This window comes from Mustela lutreola, chromosome 5, assembly GCF_030435805.1.
Source record: "Mustela lutreola isolate mMusLut2 chromosome 5, mMusLut2.pri, whole genome shotgun sequence".
NCBI lineage: Eukaryota > Metazoa > Chordata > Mammalia > Carnivora > Mustelidae > Mustela > Mustela lutreola.
This window is the reverse complement of record NC_081294.1, coordinates 8,745,614-8,757,852: the sequence shown is the minus strand read 5'-3', so window position 1 is coordinate 8,757,852 and position 12,239 is coordinate 8,745,614. Positions and strand designations below refer to the sequence as shown.

General features: G+C 41.8%; 1 protein-coding gene across 5 annotated transcripts in view; it reads left to right on the top strand.

Moving 5' to 3' along the window:
- Positions 1–12,239, top strand: part of CTNND2 (catenin delta 2) — a 907,536-nt gene that overhangs the window by 735,252 nt on the left and 160,045 nt on the right. For all 5 annotated transcript variants that reach the window (XM_059173665.1, XM_059173663.1, XM_059173667.1 and 2 more), the window contains one exon: positions 5,270–5,453. In XM_059173665.1, the coding sequence (XP_059029648.1) occupies positions 5,270–5,453 (184 nt within the window). The remainder of the gene's footprint in view (positions 1–5,269; positions 5,454–12,239) is intronic.

Genomic DNA, 12,239 nt, shown 5'->3' with positions numbered 1-12,239 from the left:
GGCATCAGAGTCCAGAAAGGGAATAATGATAATGGTTGCTGAGGTCAGGGTGAGATGGTCCTCAAGACAAAGCGTGGGCAAGCCTTTAGAAGTCAAAAAAGAGGGGCGCCTGGGTGGCTCAGTGGGTTAAGTCTCTGCCTTCAGCTCAGGTCATGATCTCAGGCTCCTGGGATCGAGCCCCACATAGGGCTCTCTGCTCAGTGGAGAGCCTGCTTCCCCCCTCTCTCTGCCTGCTTGTGATCTCGATCTCTCTCTCTCTCTCTCTCTCTCTGTCAAATAAATAAATATATCTTTAAAAAAAAAAAAAAAAAAAGGAAGTAAAAAAAGACAGGGCTCTGCCTTCAGCAGAGTCATGATCTCGGGTTCTGGGATCAAGCCCCCTGTCTGGGCTTCCTGCTCAGTAGGGAATCTGCCTCTCCCTCTGCCTCTGCCCCACCCCTCCACTATCCCTCTGCCCCCTCCCCCTCCTCCCACTCTCCCTTTGCCCTCCCCCTCTCTGCCCCTCCCCCCACTCTTCTTCTGCCCCTTCCCCCCACTCCTGCTTGTACTGTCTCTCTCAAATCAATAAATAAAATCTTAAAAAAAAAAAACAAAAGGAGTTAAAAAAGACAAGGAAGTTCTCTTAGAGCCTCCAGGAGCACCACCCTGCTGATCTATTTTAGACTTCAGGCTTTGCAGAATTGTAAGATAATAAATATGTGTTGTTTGAAGCCCTAAGTCTGTGGTAAAATAAAACACGATTATTCCACATTCCAGAAAGTGGCCATTTAATAAATTGCAAACATGAAGATGGATACATTTTTAAAAGTTAATCACTCAGCGTTCTCCCTTCAGCAGCACGGGTAGTAAAAATAATTCATCACTTATAATCTAAATTAAAATGCATTTTTTATTTGGTGGCAACGTTTAGCCGGATCCTCCTTCCCAGATCTTCCGCTCTCTCACGGTACACTTTATGAAGAGGAAAGAGGGCAAGTGGATCTAAGTTGTAATGACAGGGGTAACTAGGAAATAATTGTTGTGGAGGGCGTGGGGGGAATGAGTCCAGAGGCAAAGAGAAAGGAGAGGGAGGAGAAGGGGTCCCGTCCAGTGTCTGAGTGTCAGGAGTCCGGGACGGACAAATCTGGGTGGTTCTGGCTCGGCGTCTTTCAAGGGGGCTGCAGCGTCTGAAGGCTTAGCCGGAGCTGGAGTTTCCACAATCAAGGAGGTCTTCCCTTGGCTGTTGGCTGGAGGTCCCTCTTCTTTGCCACATGGGCGGCCTCTTCACGCTAGCGCTTGAAGCCCCGCAGCATGACGGCAGATTCCCCCTCAACAAGCAATCCGAGACAGGGCTTGGAGGAAGCCACAGCACCTGCTCTGTGACCCTGTCTCAGAAGACACCCACCGGGCGCCTGGGTGGCTCAGTTGGTTGGGCGACTGCCTTCAGCTTGGGTCATGATCCTGGAGTCCCGGGCTCCAGCCGAGTCAGCCTCCCAGCTCGCCAGGGAGCCTGCTTCTCCCTTGGACCCTCCCCCTTCTAGGGCTTTTTCTCTCTCTCTCAAATAAATAAATAAAATTAAAAAGAAAAAAAAAAAAAGACGAAGAAGAAGAAGCCACCCACCGGCACCTCTACCATATTCTATTGATCAGAGCAAGTCTCTCCATCCAGTGCCCAGTCACAGGGAGAAGGACTGAGCCCCACCAGGAGCAGGGGATGTCAAAAGTGAGAATAGCAAAAATGTTGAACCAGCACAGAAGAAAGAGGAAGGAATAAAGAAATGTGAGCTGATCATTTTTCATTTCTTTATAGAGAATGCCCTATGGCCATTTTTCTCACTAATCTCTCTCCCGTCTGCCAGGACTAATGGGTGTGTGTGTGTGTGTGTGTGTGTGTGTGTGTGTGTGTGTGCATATCTGTATGTGAGGGTGTGTGAGTGTGTGTCTGTCTGTAGCTGTCGCTACAGAGTTCCTGCTTGTTATCTACCTTTGACTTCTGCCGACATGTCAGCTTCTATCTCCAATGCCTCCAGAGACTTGTGGTTCTGCACGCAAGCTTGCCTCTGTGTCCAGATAATCTAAACAAAACCCCAAGGTTTGAGGGCTCCCTGCAGCTGGTTGTCTGAATTCCCCCCAAAAGAAATTCTGCCACATGACCTCTACTTGACCAAGTTGTCACCCAAGCAGAGGTGATAAAAGCTGCCTCTGGTTAGAGGTCCATTGCAGCTCTCCTGGGTCAGGAAGCACTTCGGGGTTGCAGAAGTGAATTATTCTAGAAAGTTCCAGCACAGGGTCAAGCACTGTGATAAGCTCTCTGGCACATAAAACACAGAGGAAGTCAGCCTGGAAAGGCACAATGAACGGGGAGTAGGAGACTTCTGACCATGCTCGGTTCTGAGTGAGGTTACACTAATTGATGAATAATGAGGAAAGTAATGGAGAGAAGAGCCCAGTAAAGAGCTATCTTGGACCATCTCCTTTCCATCTGTTCACTTCTTATCAGGTATTAGATTAGGCCATTCCATTTCCTTTGATTTTCCCCTCTCCTGATCTTTTTTCCTGATTTTTAGAAATTAGTAGGGGCATCCAGTCAGTTAAGGGTCTGACTCTTGATTTCAGTTCAGGGTGCTGAGATCAAGCCCTGCACTGGGCTCCAATGCTCAGTGGGAATTTAGCTGAAGATTCTATTTCTCCCTTTCCCTCTGCCCTCACTCCCCACTGCCATACTCACTCGTTCACTCTCTCTCTAATTAAAAAAATAAAACAGCAAAAATTGTTTTATTATCACAGAATGCCTTTAGATTCTTTTAAAATCATTGCATGTAAAAATGCAAAAATTTCTCCTTACTATTTAGTTTTTTGAGGAATTGTATTTTAGAGCAAAACATATCACCCATATTTTAGAACATTTGCATGCCCCAATTTTCTTTTTTTAAGATGTTATTTATTTATTTGAGAGAGAGAGAGATCATGAGCCGAGGGGATAAGCAAACTCCCCACTGAGCAGGGAGCCCAACATGGGACTCTGTCCCAGGACCCTAGGATCATGACCCGAGCTGAAGGCAACGGCTTAACCGTCTGAGAACCCCAGGTGCACCTACATGCCTCAGTTTTCATGGGTTGGAATTTTCAAGTCAGGATTTCAGAATGAAGAAATTTTAATATTCTGTGTGTATGCGTGTATTGTATACTTAGAAGAACAGACATAAACCCTTGAATGTGATACTTTGGAAAGTTATCCTCAAATCTGGGGTAGATATTAATTTCATTGTAATGTGCTTTTCAGTTTGCAAATCTATTTTATTAGAAAAAGTTTTTGAAATATTGCAGATCAATGTATTTTGATTATCTAAAATTAATAAAATATTTCTTAATAGAATGAATATACAGCTCTACGTATCATTTAAAACAAGATAAATGTATATGATAATATTGCTAGCATTTCAAATCCATCTGCATCAGGATATATCTGGGGGCACTTTCTGTGTACAACGGAGCATTTTTTGTGTCCCAAATTTACAATATTAGTGGCAATGCAAACCTGCACACAGAAGTTTCTAGAAAATGGTCTATATGCTAATGCAAGGTGGGAAAAATCCTTTCTGTAAAGGGCCAGATGATAAATTGTTTAGGCTTCGTGGGTCATACGTTCCTGTCACAAATATTCAATTCTTCCCTTATAAGCCAAAGACAGTATGTAAATAAATAGGGAGAGCGTGTTCCAATAAATCTTTATTTACAAAAACAAGCAGGCAGCATTTGCCCTCAAGCCAACCCCCTATAGTAAAGGACTGATTTATATATACTGGGCATCAAAACCATTTTATTTCCCTTGCATTTACCTCAATAAAATTCCTAGCAAATGTTATTTTGAAAGAAAGTTGAAAATAGTTTTTCTCAGGATGGCTGGTTGGTTAAGGATCTGCCTTTGGCTCAGGTCATGATCCCAAGACCCTGGGATCAGGCTCCTTGTTCAGCGGACAGCCTGCTTCTCTTTCTCTCTGCCTGTCGTTCCCCCTGCTTGTACTCTCTCTCTCTCTAATAAGTAAGTAAATAAAATCTTAAAAAAAAAATATTTTGTCTCTACAGTCACATTTTTATAGAACTGATTTAAAGCTGTCTTTTCAGTGATTAACAGCCCAACATTATCAGCTTTCAGATTAATATGATTAATGCCCTTGATAAGTTCAATATATTCCATGAAAAATACTAATAAATTTCAGAAATACCTGTGTTCTTTTTGTTCAATTCATAACACAGTAGATAAAACATAATCTTGTCTTAAAATTTATTGAAAGCTTGTTAATAAACAAGTAACGTGGAAGTTGTGTTTCAAAGACAGCTATGATATTTTATTCTTAGTATTTGGAGTGATGATGTCTGTTTAGATTAATCTTGAGAGACAATACAGTCTTTCTTGCATAAAAAAGTCGAATATGATTCTTTTTCTTTTACCTCTATGTGTTCTGTTTTGAACAATAACAATAAATACTTTAAAAGCATTTTCAAATATTATAACTTCTATGCAATATTGATGACCTTTTCTAAACTTAATCCCATTTTAAGGTTTTGTTTAAAAACCTAAAATATTCCACCCAACCTAAGACTTTTGCTTTTACTCGGCCTACATTAATGACTGCTATAGTCTGTCCACTGCAGACGTGCCCTCCACTTCCTACTGCTCTAGGTCCCCAAGTTACATCAGCAAGACCAATCTCCAGGTCTTCCATGAGCATTGCTTTTTGAGAAGAACTGACAAAGCTGTCACAAATGACAGTAAATTTAAATTGCTTGTTGATCCTGTTGTCATCAGACCTGGTCCTGGATGTACCTAAGGTCCCATGTCATGGTGGCTGGTTCTGAATGGAGGCCAAGTCCATCAGAATGTCTGTATGTGCATACTGAAGTCTAGGATAAAACTAAGATGTCCTACTGGTTTGTAGCTTAGAGAACTTTCGCAGCTCTAACCATCTTGGTTAGATTTTGGATACTTAGCCCCATTATATTAATAGTAAACAGAAGTCTGGCTGGTCCATTCAGATCCGAGTTCAACCTTGTTACTCATCAGGATGGGACCAAGACAATCATAACACAAGTCCTCTGCCCGCTTGGCAGATTTTCACAGCACCCCTCCATGGATTCTCACAGGTGTCCTAAAATTAAGGGTATGCTCTAGGGCATGTACTCTCGCTCTGTTCGTCCGTCCTGCCCATGCTGTTAACCTGATGAGGGAAAACCCTTTGGAGAGGAGAAGAGTGGCCATCCCAAAGCTCTGGGTCTGTGTGTCTTGCAGGAGTCCTTTGGAACCTCTCATCTTGCGACGCACTCAAAATGCCAATCATCCAGGACACTCTGGCGGTGTTGACCAACGCCGTGATTATCCCGCATTCTGGCTGGGAGAATTCGCCTCTTCAGGATGATCGGAAGATACAGCTGCATTCCTCACAGGTGCTGCGAAATGCCACTGGATGCCTAAGGTGAGTCCCATCCTGGCAGCCTCCTCCCTCTGTCATACGCTTTCTGTTTCTATAACTTCAACTGCCGTTTCACGGAGGATCAGATGGTCCCAGAAGGATGAGCGTCGAGTGGTAATAGAGGATAAGAACTTAGCAAAAACCATTTCTAAGGAGGTATGTAGGAGGGGTAGGCATCTTCCGCTATAATTTTTTGACTTACTTAACATGTTTTCTTGGGTCTGCGGCAAAAAATCAACATTTCATTCCCACCAAAAATGGTTTTTTAAAGACAATAGCTTGCATTAATTTCTCATGTTGTATTATATTATGCCTATAGAATATCCAGGCAGGCCAACCGGTTGGGAGAGTCTATGTATACACATGGGGATCTAGTTAACTATCTTTGTTAGTTTTGTTTTTTATTTTTAAAATATTTTCTGTGTGACTGCCAGAACGTATAATTGCTTAGAGATAACTTTTTAATAAAGCCTATTGTACGAAATGTTTTCTTTAAATAATAAGAGTAGCAAATATGTTCTCATTCTCTCTCAATGTGTTTTTACAAAAATCATCCCCCAGAAATCTCTGGAGATGTCTTAGAGTCATCTTTACTTCTGTTTAATTTTTGCTCTTAGAAAAGAACGTAATCATCAAGGTACAGTTTTTCCCATCTCTGGAACAGTGTTCCCAAGGATGCTGTATTTTTTACCAAAGCTGGAAATCTCTGCTGGATAAACTTAATGATGAGTTGAGGGCAAAAGGGTGACTCTGAAGAACACCCAGTCAGATAATCTATATTTCAAACATAAAATGTGCAGGATTGTTTTAGCTGGGCTGCCTCAAAGCTGTCATTTCTCCTACAGTTGATTGGTTTCTAGGTGCAAAACCAGTCTCTCCTGAGGAGGAACAAAATCACCTTGGTGACATTAATAATAATTATCTCATGCATATTTATAGCAATGCTCCCAACCTCCGGTCTTGAGAGGAGTGGTGTGTTTGTGTAAATGTGCGTACATAGAGGGAGATAAAGTGAGTCTGCCTCCCTAAATATCGACGTGCATTCTCAGACAGAAGTGGGAAATCCTCTAACGATTTTGCTTTTCCTCAAAGTCATGAAATAATGATCTCTGGACATGATTTCTATGGCAAAGCTTTACCATAAGCCAAATTTACAGTTCTCCAAAACTCCCTGTTCCGACATTTATTTTATAACCTCTTACATTCTGTTATCCTTCAGAAACCTCCTGCCCCACCAGAAAAATTATAACTCCTTCCAAAGCTAGAACTGTAGGCCCTTCTCGCTTTTTTATTCCTGATTTTTCTAGTTCAGTTATTTGTAATTATTATAGTAGGGTTTTTTTCCCCTTCTGAGCATCTTCGACTTGTAGTCGGGAGGGGAAGGAGGGAGGAAGACAAAAAGGGGGGGGGCAGGGAAAAGAAAATGGTCTGTTGTTCCTAATCATGGGGAAAGTGCCTCCGAATCAATTGTAGATGTACGGTCAGTAAAGACCTGGTTAACTCTGTCAGTTAAAATTCTCTCTGAATGATACAGTAATTATCATTATGTAATGTCATTACATTATGCAATGATACATAATTACACATTCAAGATGTTTGCCTAATGGAGGTAGGCCACTGCCCTTAAGAGTGTACATTCAGCACTATTTGATGAAAAATCAGATGAAGAAGTTAGACCGAGGAGGTTCATGGGTCCACCTGGCAGGTCGTCTGGCTGAGTTTAGCATCTGGACGTGACCTAGAGCAAAGGTAGGTCAGATCAGGCTGACTCTCTGTCCCTCTCTGTTCACCCACACAGATGGATGCTTGGCTTCAGCTGCTGAATGTGGCCAGCAGCAACCACAACATAGGAAGCAAAAAAGGGAGACATCTCATTTAGAAAGAGTTTCATGTAGCCAAGTTGGCTTTCCTTCGTTAAGGTGCAACCAGGTTTAGGGTTTTATCTCTTAGTTCTGAGTTGCCTTGTGATTGGCAAAACAAAATCCAACAGTATATGGTGAATGGTGAATACTTAACTTCCGCCTTAATCCGTTGACCTTCTGCCCCTCTACAGAAAGAAAGAATAATTTCTCCTCTTGTTTGAAAATGTTTGCAAATCATTCCACAGTGATAATAAGCAGGTTGAACCCAGAGGAAGAAAATAGCCTTGGGAAAGGGCTAAATGGCATTTGCCATATATTTAGTGGATACAAAGTTTCCAGAAATTTCTACTAATACTTGGTGTTGGCAACACACCGGAACAGTCACAAATGTTTTTTTTTTTATCATGATGGAAGTTTCTAGATTGTAAGTTTTGAGGTTATATACATTCTTGATTTTTCCAAGAAAGCTTAGCTCTTTATTTACATTAAAGATATTACTTCTTGTGCTGCTCCTGCCTTGCAACAGTGGTATCCACGAGCATTTGCTGAGAGTCTTCTCTGTTCCCTGGAGGGACCTGGGAGGCAGGAAAAAACAAGTCCCAGCAAAAGTCCTCCCGGAACTGGAGAAATGATTTGAATACACTCCTTAAAATATAAATTAACAACCAGATTGTCTGAATTTATAAACTGGATCCGAGCTTGTACCTTGCAAGGAACATTTTCTTCTATCAAAATATTTAGAAAGAATTTGGTGCTTTCATGCTTCTTAAAGAAAAAAAAAATCACAGCAACTGTCCTTTTTCATTTACTAAATGTATATTGTATATACTGATGTGGTGAGTTTGTGCGCAAAAGGATATAGCGAGTTCGTATAACCTTTGCATACTTTGATCCAGATTATTAATTTATAGCTTTGATTTTGAAAGTTGCCTAAATTGTATAAAATGCCACATTTGCATGTTCTCATTCTTTTTGAATGCATCATGACCACCTCCATCAAATCCCATGAACTCTGGCTAGAGCGCTAAGTATATGATTCAGAAACGTGTTTAGCTGGTAACTGACAAGAAGCTGCTTTTGGTCTACAAAACAGATCTGCCTGCTCATGGGTGTGTAAGGAATTCAACAGATGACTCTGGAAAGAATGGTGACTAAGTTGGTACAAACCACGTTAAGTGTCACAAAGGGCAAACAAGTCACTTCCTTTCATGTGGTTTCTGGGTATTTTACTGTGAAGGCAAAGAAAATGAGTACTCTTCAAAAAATAATATAAAATATGCACACAGTATTTCTTATTCTCTTCCTTTTTTAGATCTTATTCCTTATTGGGAATAAAAAAGGGAACCATTTTTAAAAGCTAAGGTGTTATTGTTGCGGACATCCGGTTGTATTAAAATTCTTTTCAAGTATTTACTTTTACGTATTTCAACTTCTAGAAATCCTCCACAGCCTTTAAGAATCAGGAATTTCATATAATTGAATCCTTGTCATAATTATACATTTTATAAATTTATTTTGAGACTGTGATTTACTCATTACCATTCAATATCAAATAACACTTGGAATTTAAAAAATTACAAGTAGCAATGTACATGAGTCACTATTTAAATATTTTTGATATGTTAGGTATCAGTTAAATTTAATTCCATTAGCTGTCCTTGGGTGATATTTTCACTAATATTGAGTTGGAATGGAAACTCTCCTTTCCCAATTCTAGAGAAATTGGAGAATTGGAGCTGTTACATGTGTCTGTCCGTGTGTGTGTATGTGTGTGTGTGTGTGTTTGTGTGTTCATTCATTCAAAGGTTTGACGAGGCAACAAGATGTTTATTAACAACTTTTATGCATTGTCAATTGAGACAAGATTTTCAAATAAAATCAAAGAAATATTTTGATTCCTAAAATCCCTCTCTTCCAAGGACCAGAAATTTCTGCTTCGAATACATTGCTTATTCTTATATTTATTTTATGTTTAATAGCTCATGGTTAGTTGGTTGGGAAGCCAGTACTTGAACTTGCATCCTGACTCCTGGTCCAGAACATTCCTCCCTGTTTCCACACGGAGAGGAAATACAGTGCCCTGTGAGGTGACAGGAACCGATCTGTTCTTGGAGCAACTCAACCAACCACCCAACTGGTGGATGGACCCACTCCTCTTCGTGTTGGCTCCTTTACTTTGCTTCTCAGCAGCTCCTGAGCAGCATCCACTCAGCCGGCATCCATCTGATTTGGCTTAAGTTGCCAACTGTCTCCCTCCTCCTCCTGCTTTCTTCCTCCCCAGGCTTCTCTCCGAAGGGCTCAAGTCTGGAGTGGGAGGCACCCTGGAGAGTTAGTCAGGAGCCCCACGTCAGTCCCTTCTCTCCACCTCCACCTTAAATCTTAATTTAGACAATTAGTCAGAGCAATGGATGCTTTTTTTTTTTTTAAGATAAGGCTATATTTTAATATACCCTGGATAATAAAGTTGATGTTATTTTTCTAGGACTCAGACTCCTATTCTCTTACTGATCACTTAATTCTCTCTTACTGATGTCTCCACTCTTTTCCCGGGGTGGTATTTCCGACCCCAGGTGGCTTTCAGCTCCAGTAAGAGCTTCTGGTAGCTTCTCACTAATGGAGAGAATCATTCTAAATTTTTGTTTCTAGCAGGATTCAAACTTGTTTGTGTCGCTTCAGGGTGGGAAGCCGAGGTTAAGAATTTCAGCAATTACTATTCTAAAAGAGATCAGCTTTTCATCTTTCAGAATGAAAAAAAATATCATAAATGCAAATTGTACCACTCATAAATGTTCAAAAGCTTATCAGAGGGAAATTTAAGTTAGATAAAAAGCCTAAGCCTTCCTAAGCTAAAATCTGGAACGTTAATGCTGTCCAACATTTGGATAATTCCAGACAGTCTTACTAAACTCTGTCCAGTTTCCCAAACCTTCTCTTTGGCAATGATGTTGTACCAAAACCGATGGTGGTACTGTCCCCTCCCCGCCAGCCTCGGTCATGGGGCACACTCACGAGGAGTGTTCCAAAGAGAAGAGACTCTTGCCTTTGCCTTCTCTAAAAAAGCCTGGTAAATCTTCATGGAAAGATGTCATATCATGTTGACCTAGCCAAAATTTAAGCACATATAGAATTGAAAATGAAAAGTTAATGCCCTTCATCCTTTTCCATTTAAAATTCATTTTGGGGTAGGAAATGGAATTTTTCAAAAGCGAATCTCTATTTGTTCCTAAAGTATCTATCTGTCACTGAGGAAAGGATAAAAATGGAAACAAACAAACAAACAAAAACCCTCTGACATTTTTTTGGCAGAGTGAGTTGGTAAGAATGATGGTGGCTGGATGGTGGGGTTCCAGGTGGTAGTGACAGGTGGGGCCAGCAGAAAACACAGCCGATGGCGGTTAGTGCACGGTAGGCTTCCTCTCTGCAAGCTTCCTTCTTGGAAGGAAGTGTCCGCCCCTGATGCACACCTGCACTCCCCTTCTTCTCATCCCTTCCTCTTTTCCAGTGTTTGCCGTTGCTCCAGTGCTGTGCAATTTAAGCTTTAATTTTTTAATAAAAGCCATTTTAAAATATGGCCTAAAATGAATGCAATAGAATGTTAGATAAGGCTTAGGCCGGAAGTATCCATGAAGTTACTGGGTTAGTTCTTTTTCCTCAACCCTATGATTAGAGTCCTCCAGGACACGACTGTCCTTTGGCCTCAGTCAGGCAAGTCAGACCTTGAAGGAAATTCAATTCTGTATTCACGATTCACAACGTATAATCAAATACTTTCCCGAACTTTTGTCCAAAGTAATCACCCTCAACCGGAACACATATTGACCAACCACAGCCTGATTGCTGAACAGGGAAGGTCAGCCTGGCTCAGCCTGTGGACAAGCTCTTTAGGCTGAGATCATTGGAATGGGTTAATTAAGTGCCCCCCCAAATTTATCTCTACCAGGAACCTCAGACTGTGACCTATTTAGAAATAGGGTCTGGGATGCCTGGGTGGTACAGTTGGTTAAGCATCTGCCTTCAGCTCAGGTCATGATCTCAGGGTCCTGGGATCGAGTCCTGTATCGGGCTCCCTGCTCAGGGAGGAGCCTGCTTTTCCCTCTCCTCCCCACTTATGTTCTCTCTCAAATAAATAAAATCTCTGTCTCTCAAATAAATAAAATCTTAAAAAAAAAAAAAAGAAATAGGGTCTTTGCAGATCAAATTATCTAAATTAAGATGACATAATACTGACTTACAGTGGGCCCAAATCTAATGGATGGTGTCCTTAGAAGACGACATCATACCCACTCAGGAGAGGGCCACGCGAAGTCAGAGGCAGAGATCGGAGTGAGGCAGGGATAAGCCTAGGGATGTGCGGGAATTACGGAAAGCCACTAGAAGCAAAGAAAATGCAGAGAAGGAGTCTTCTCCAGAGGCCTCAGTGGAGGCGTGACCCTGCTGACAGCCTTGATTTTGGACTTCTCATCTCTCAACTCTCAGAGTAAGTTTCTGTTGCTTTAGCCCTCGCCCACCCCATTTATGGTACGTTATTCCAGCAGCCCTAGGAACCTCCTACAGTCACCCTAGGAAGTAGGCCAGAGGGGGGCCTCCAAAGCCAGCAAGCCACCAGGAAACACAGCAGGAGGAGGGGAAAAAACTGCCAATAACTGAGAGGAGCTGCCCCTCCCAAACCCGTGTTCAGCCCAGGAACAAACCACCCAGATAGGGATTGTTGTTTTTCTTCTCTAGGCCATCGTCCTCCACAGCTCGGGTGCAAGGTCAAACGTCCCTTGCATGGGATCGTGTTCTGTGAGCCCAGGTGTGGCTGCCTCAGCCCAAGGAGATTCACCTGAAGCCTCTCGACTGAGTAGCAGTTGAATAAGGATCTCCCCACATGTGGACCTGGTTTCTAGGTTTTCTACTTCTATTTATGAACCCACATCCTATTTCC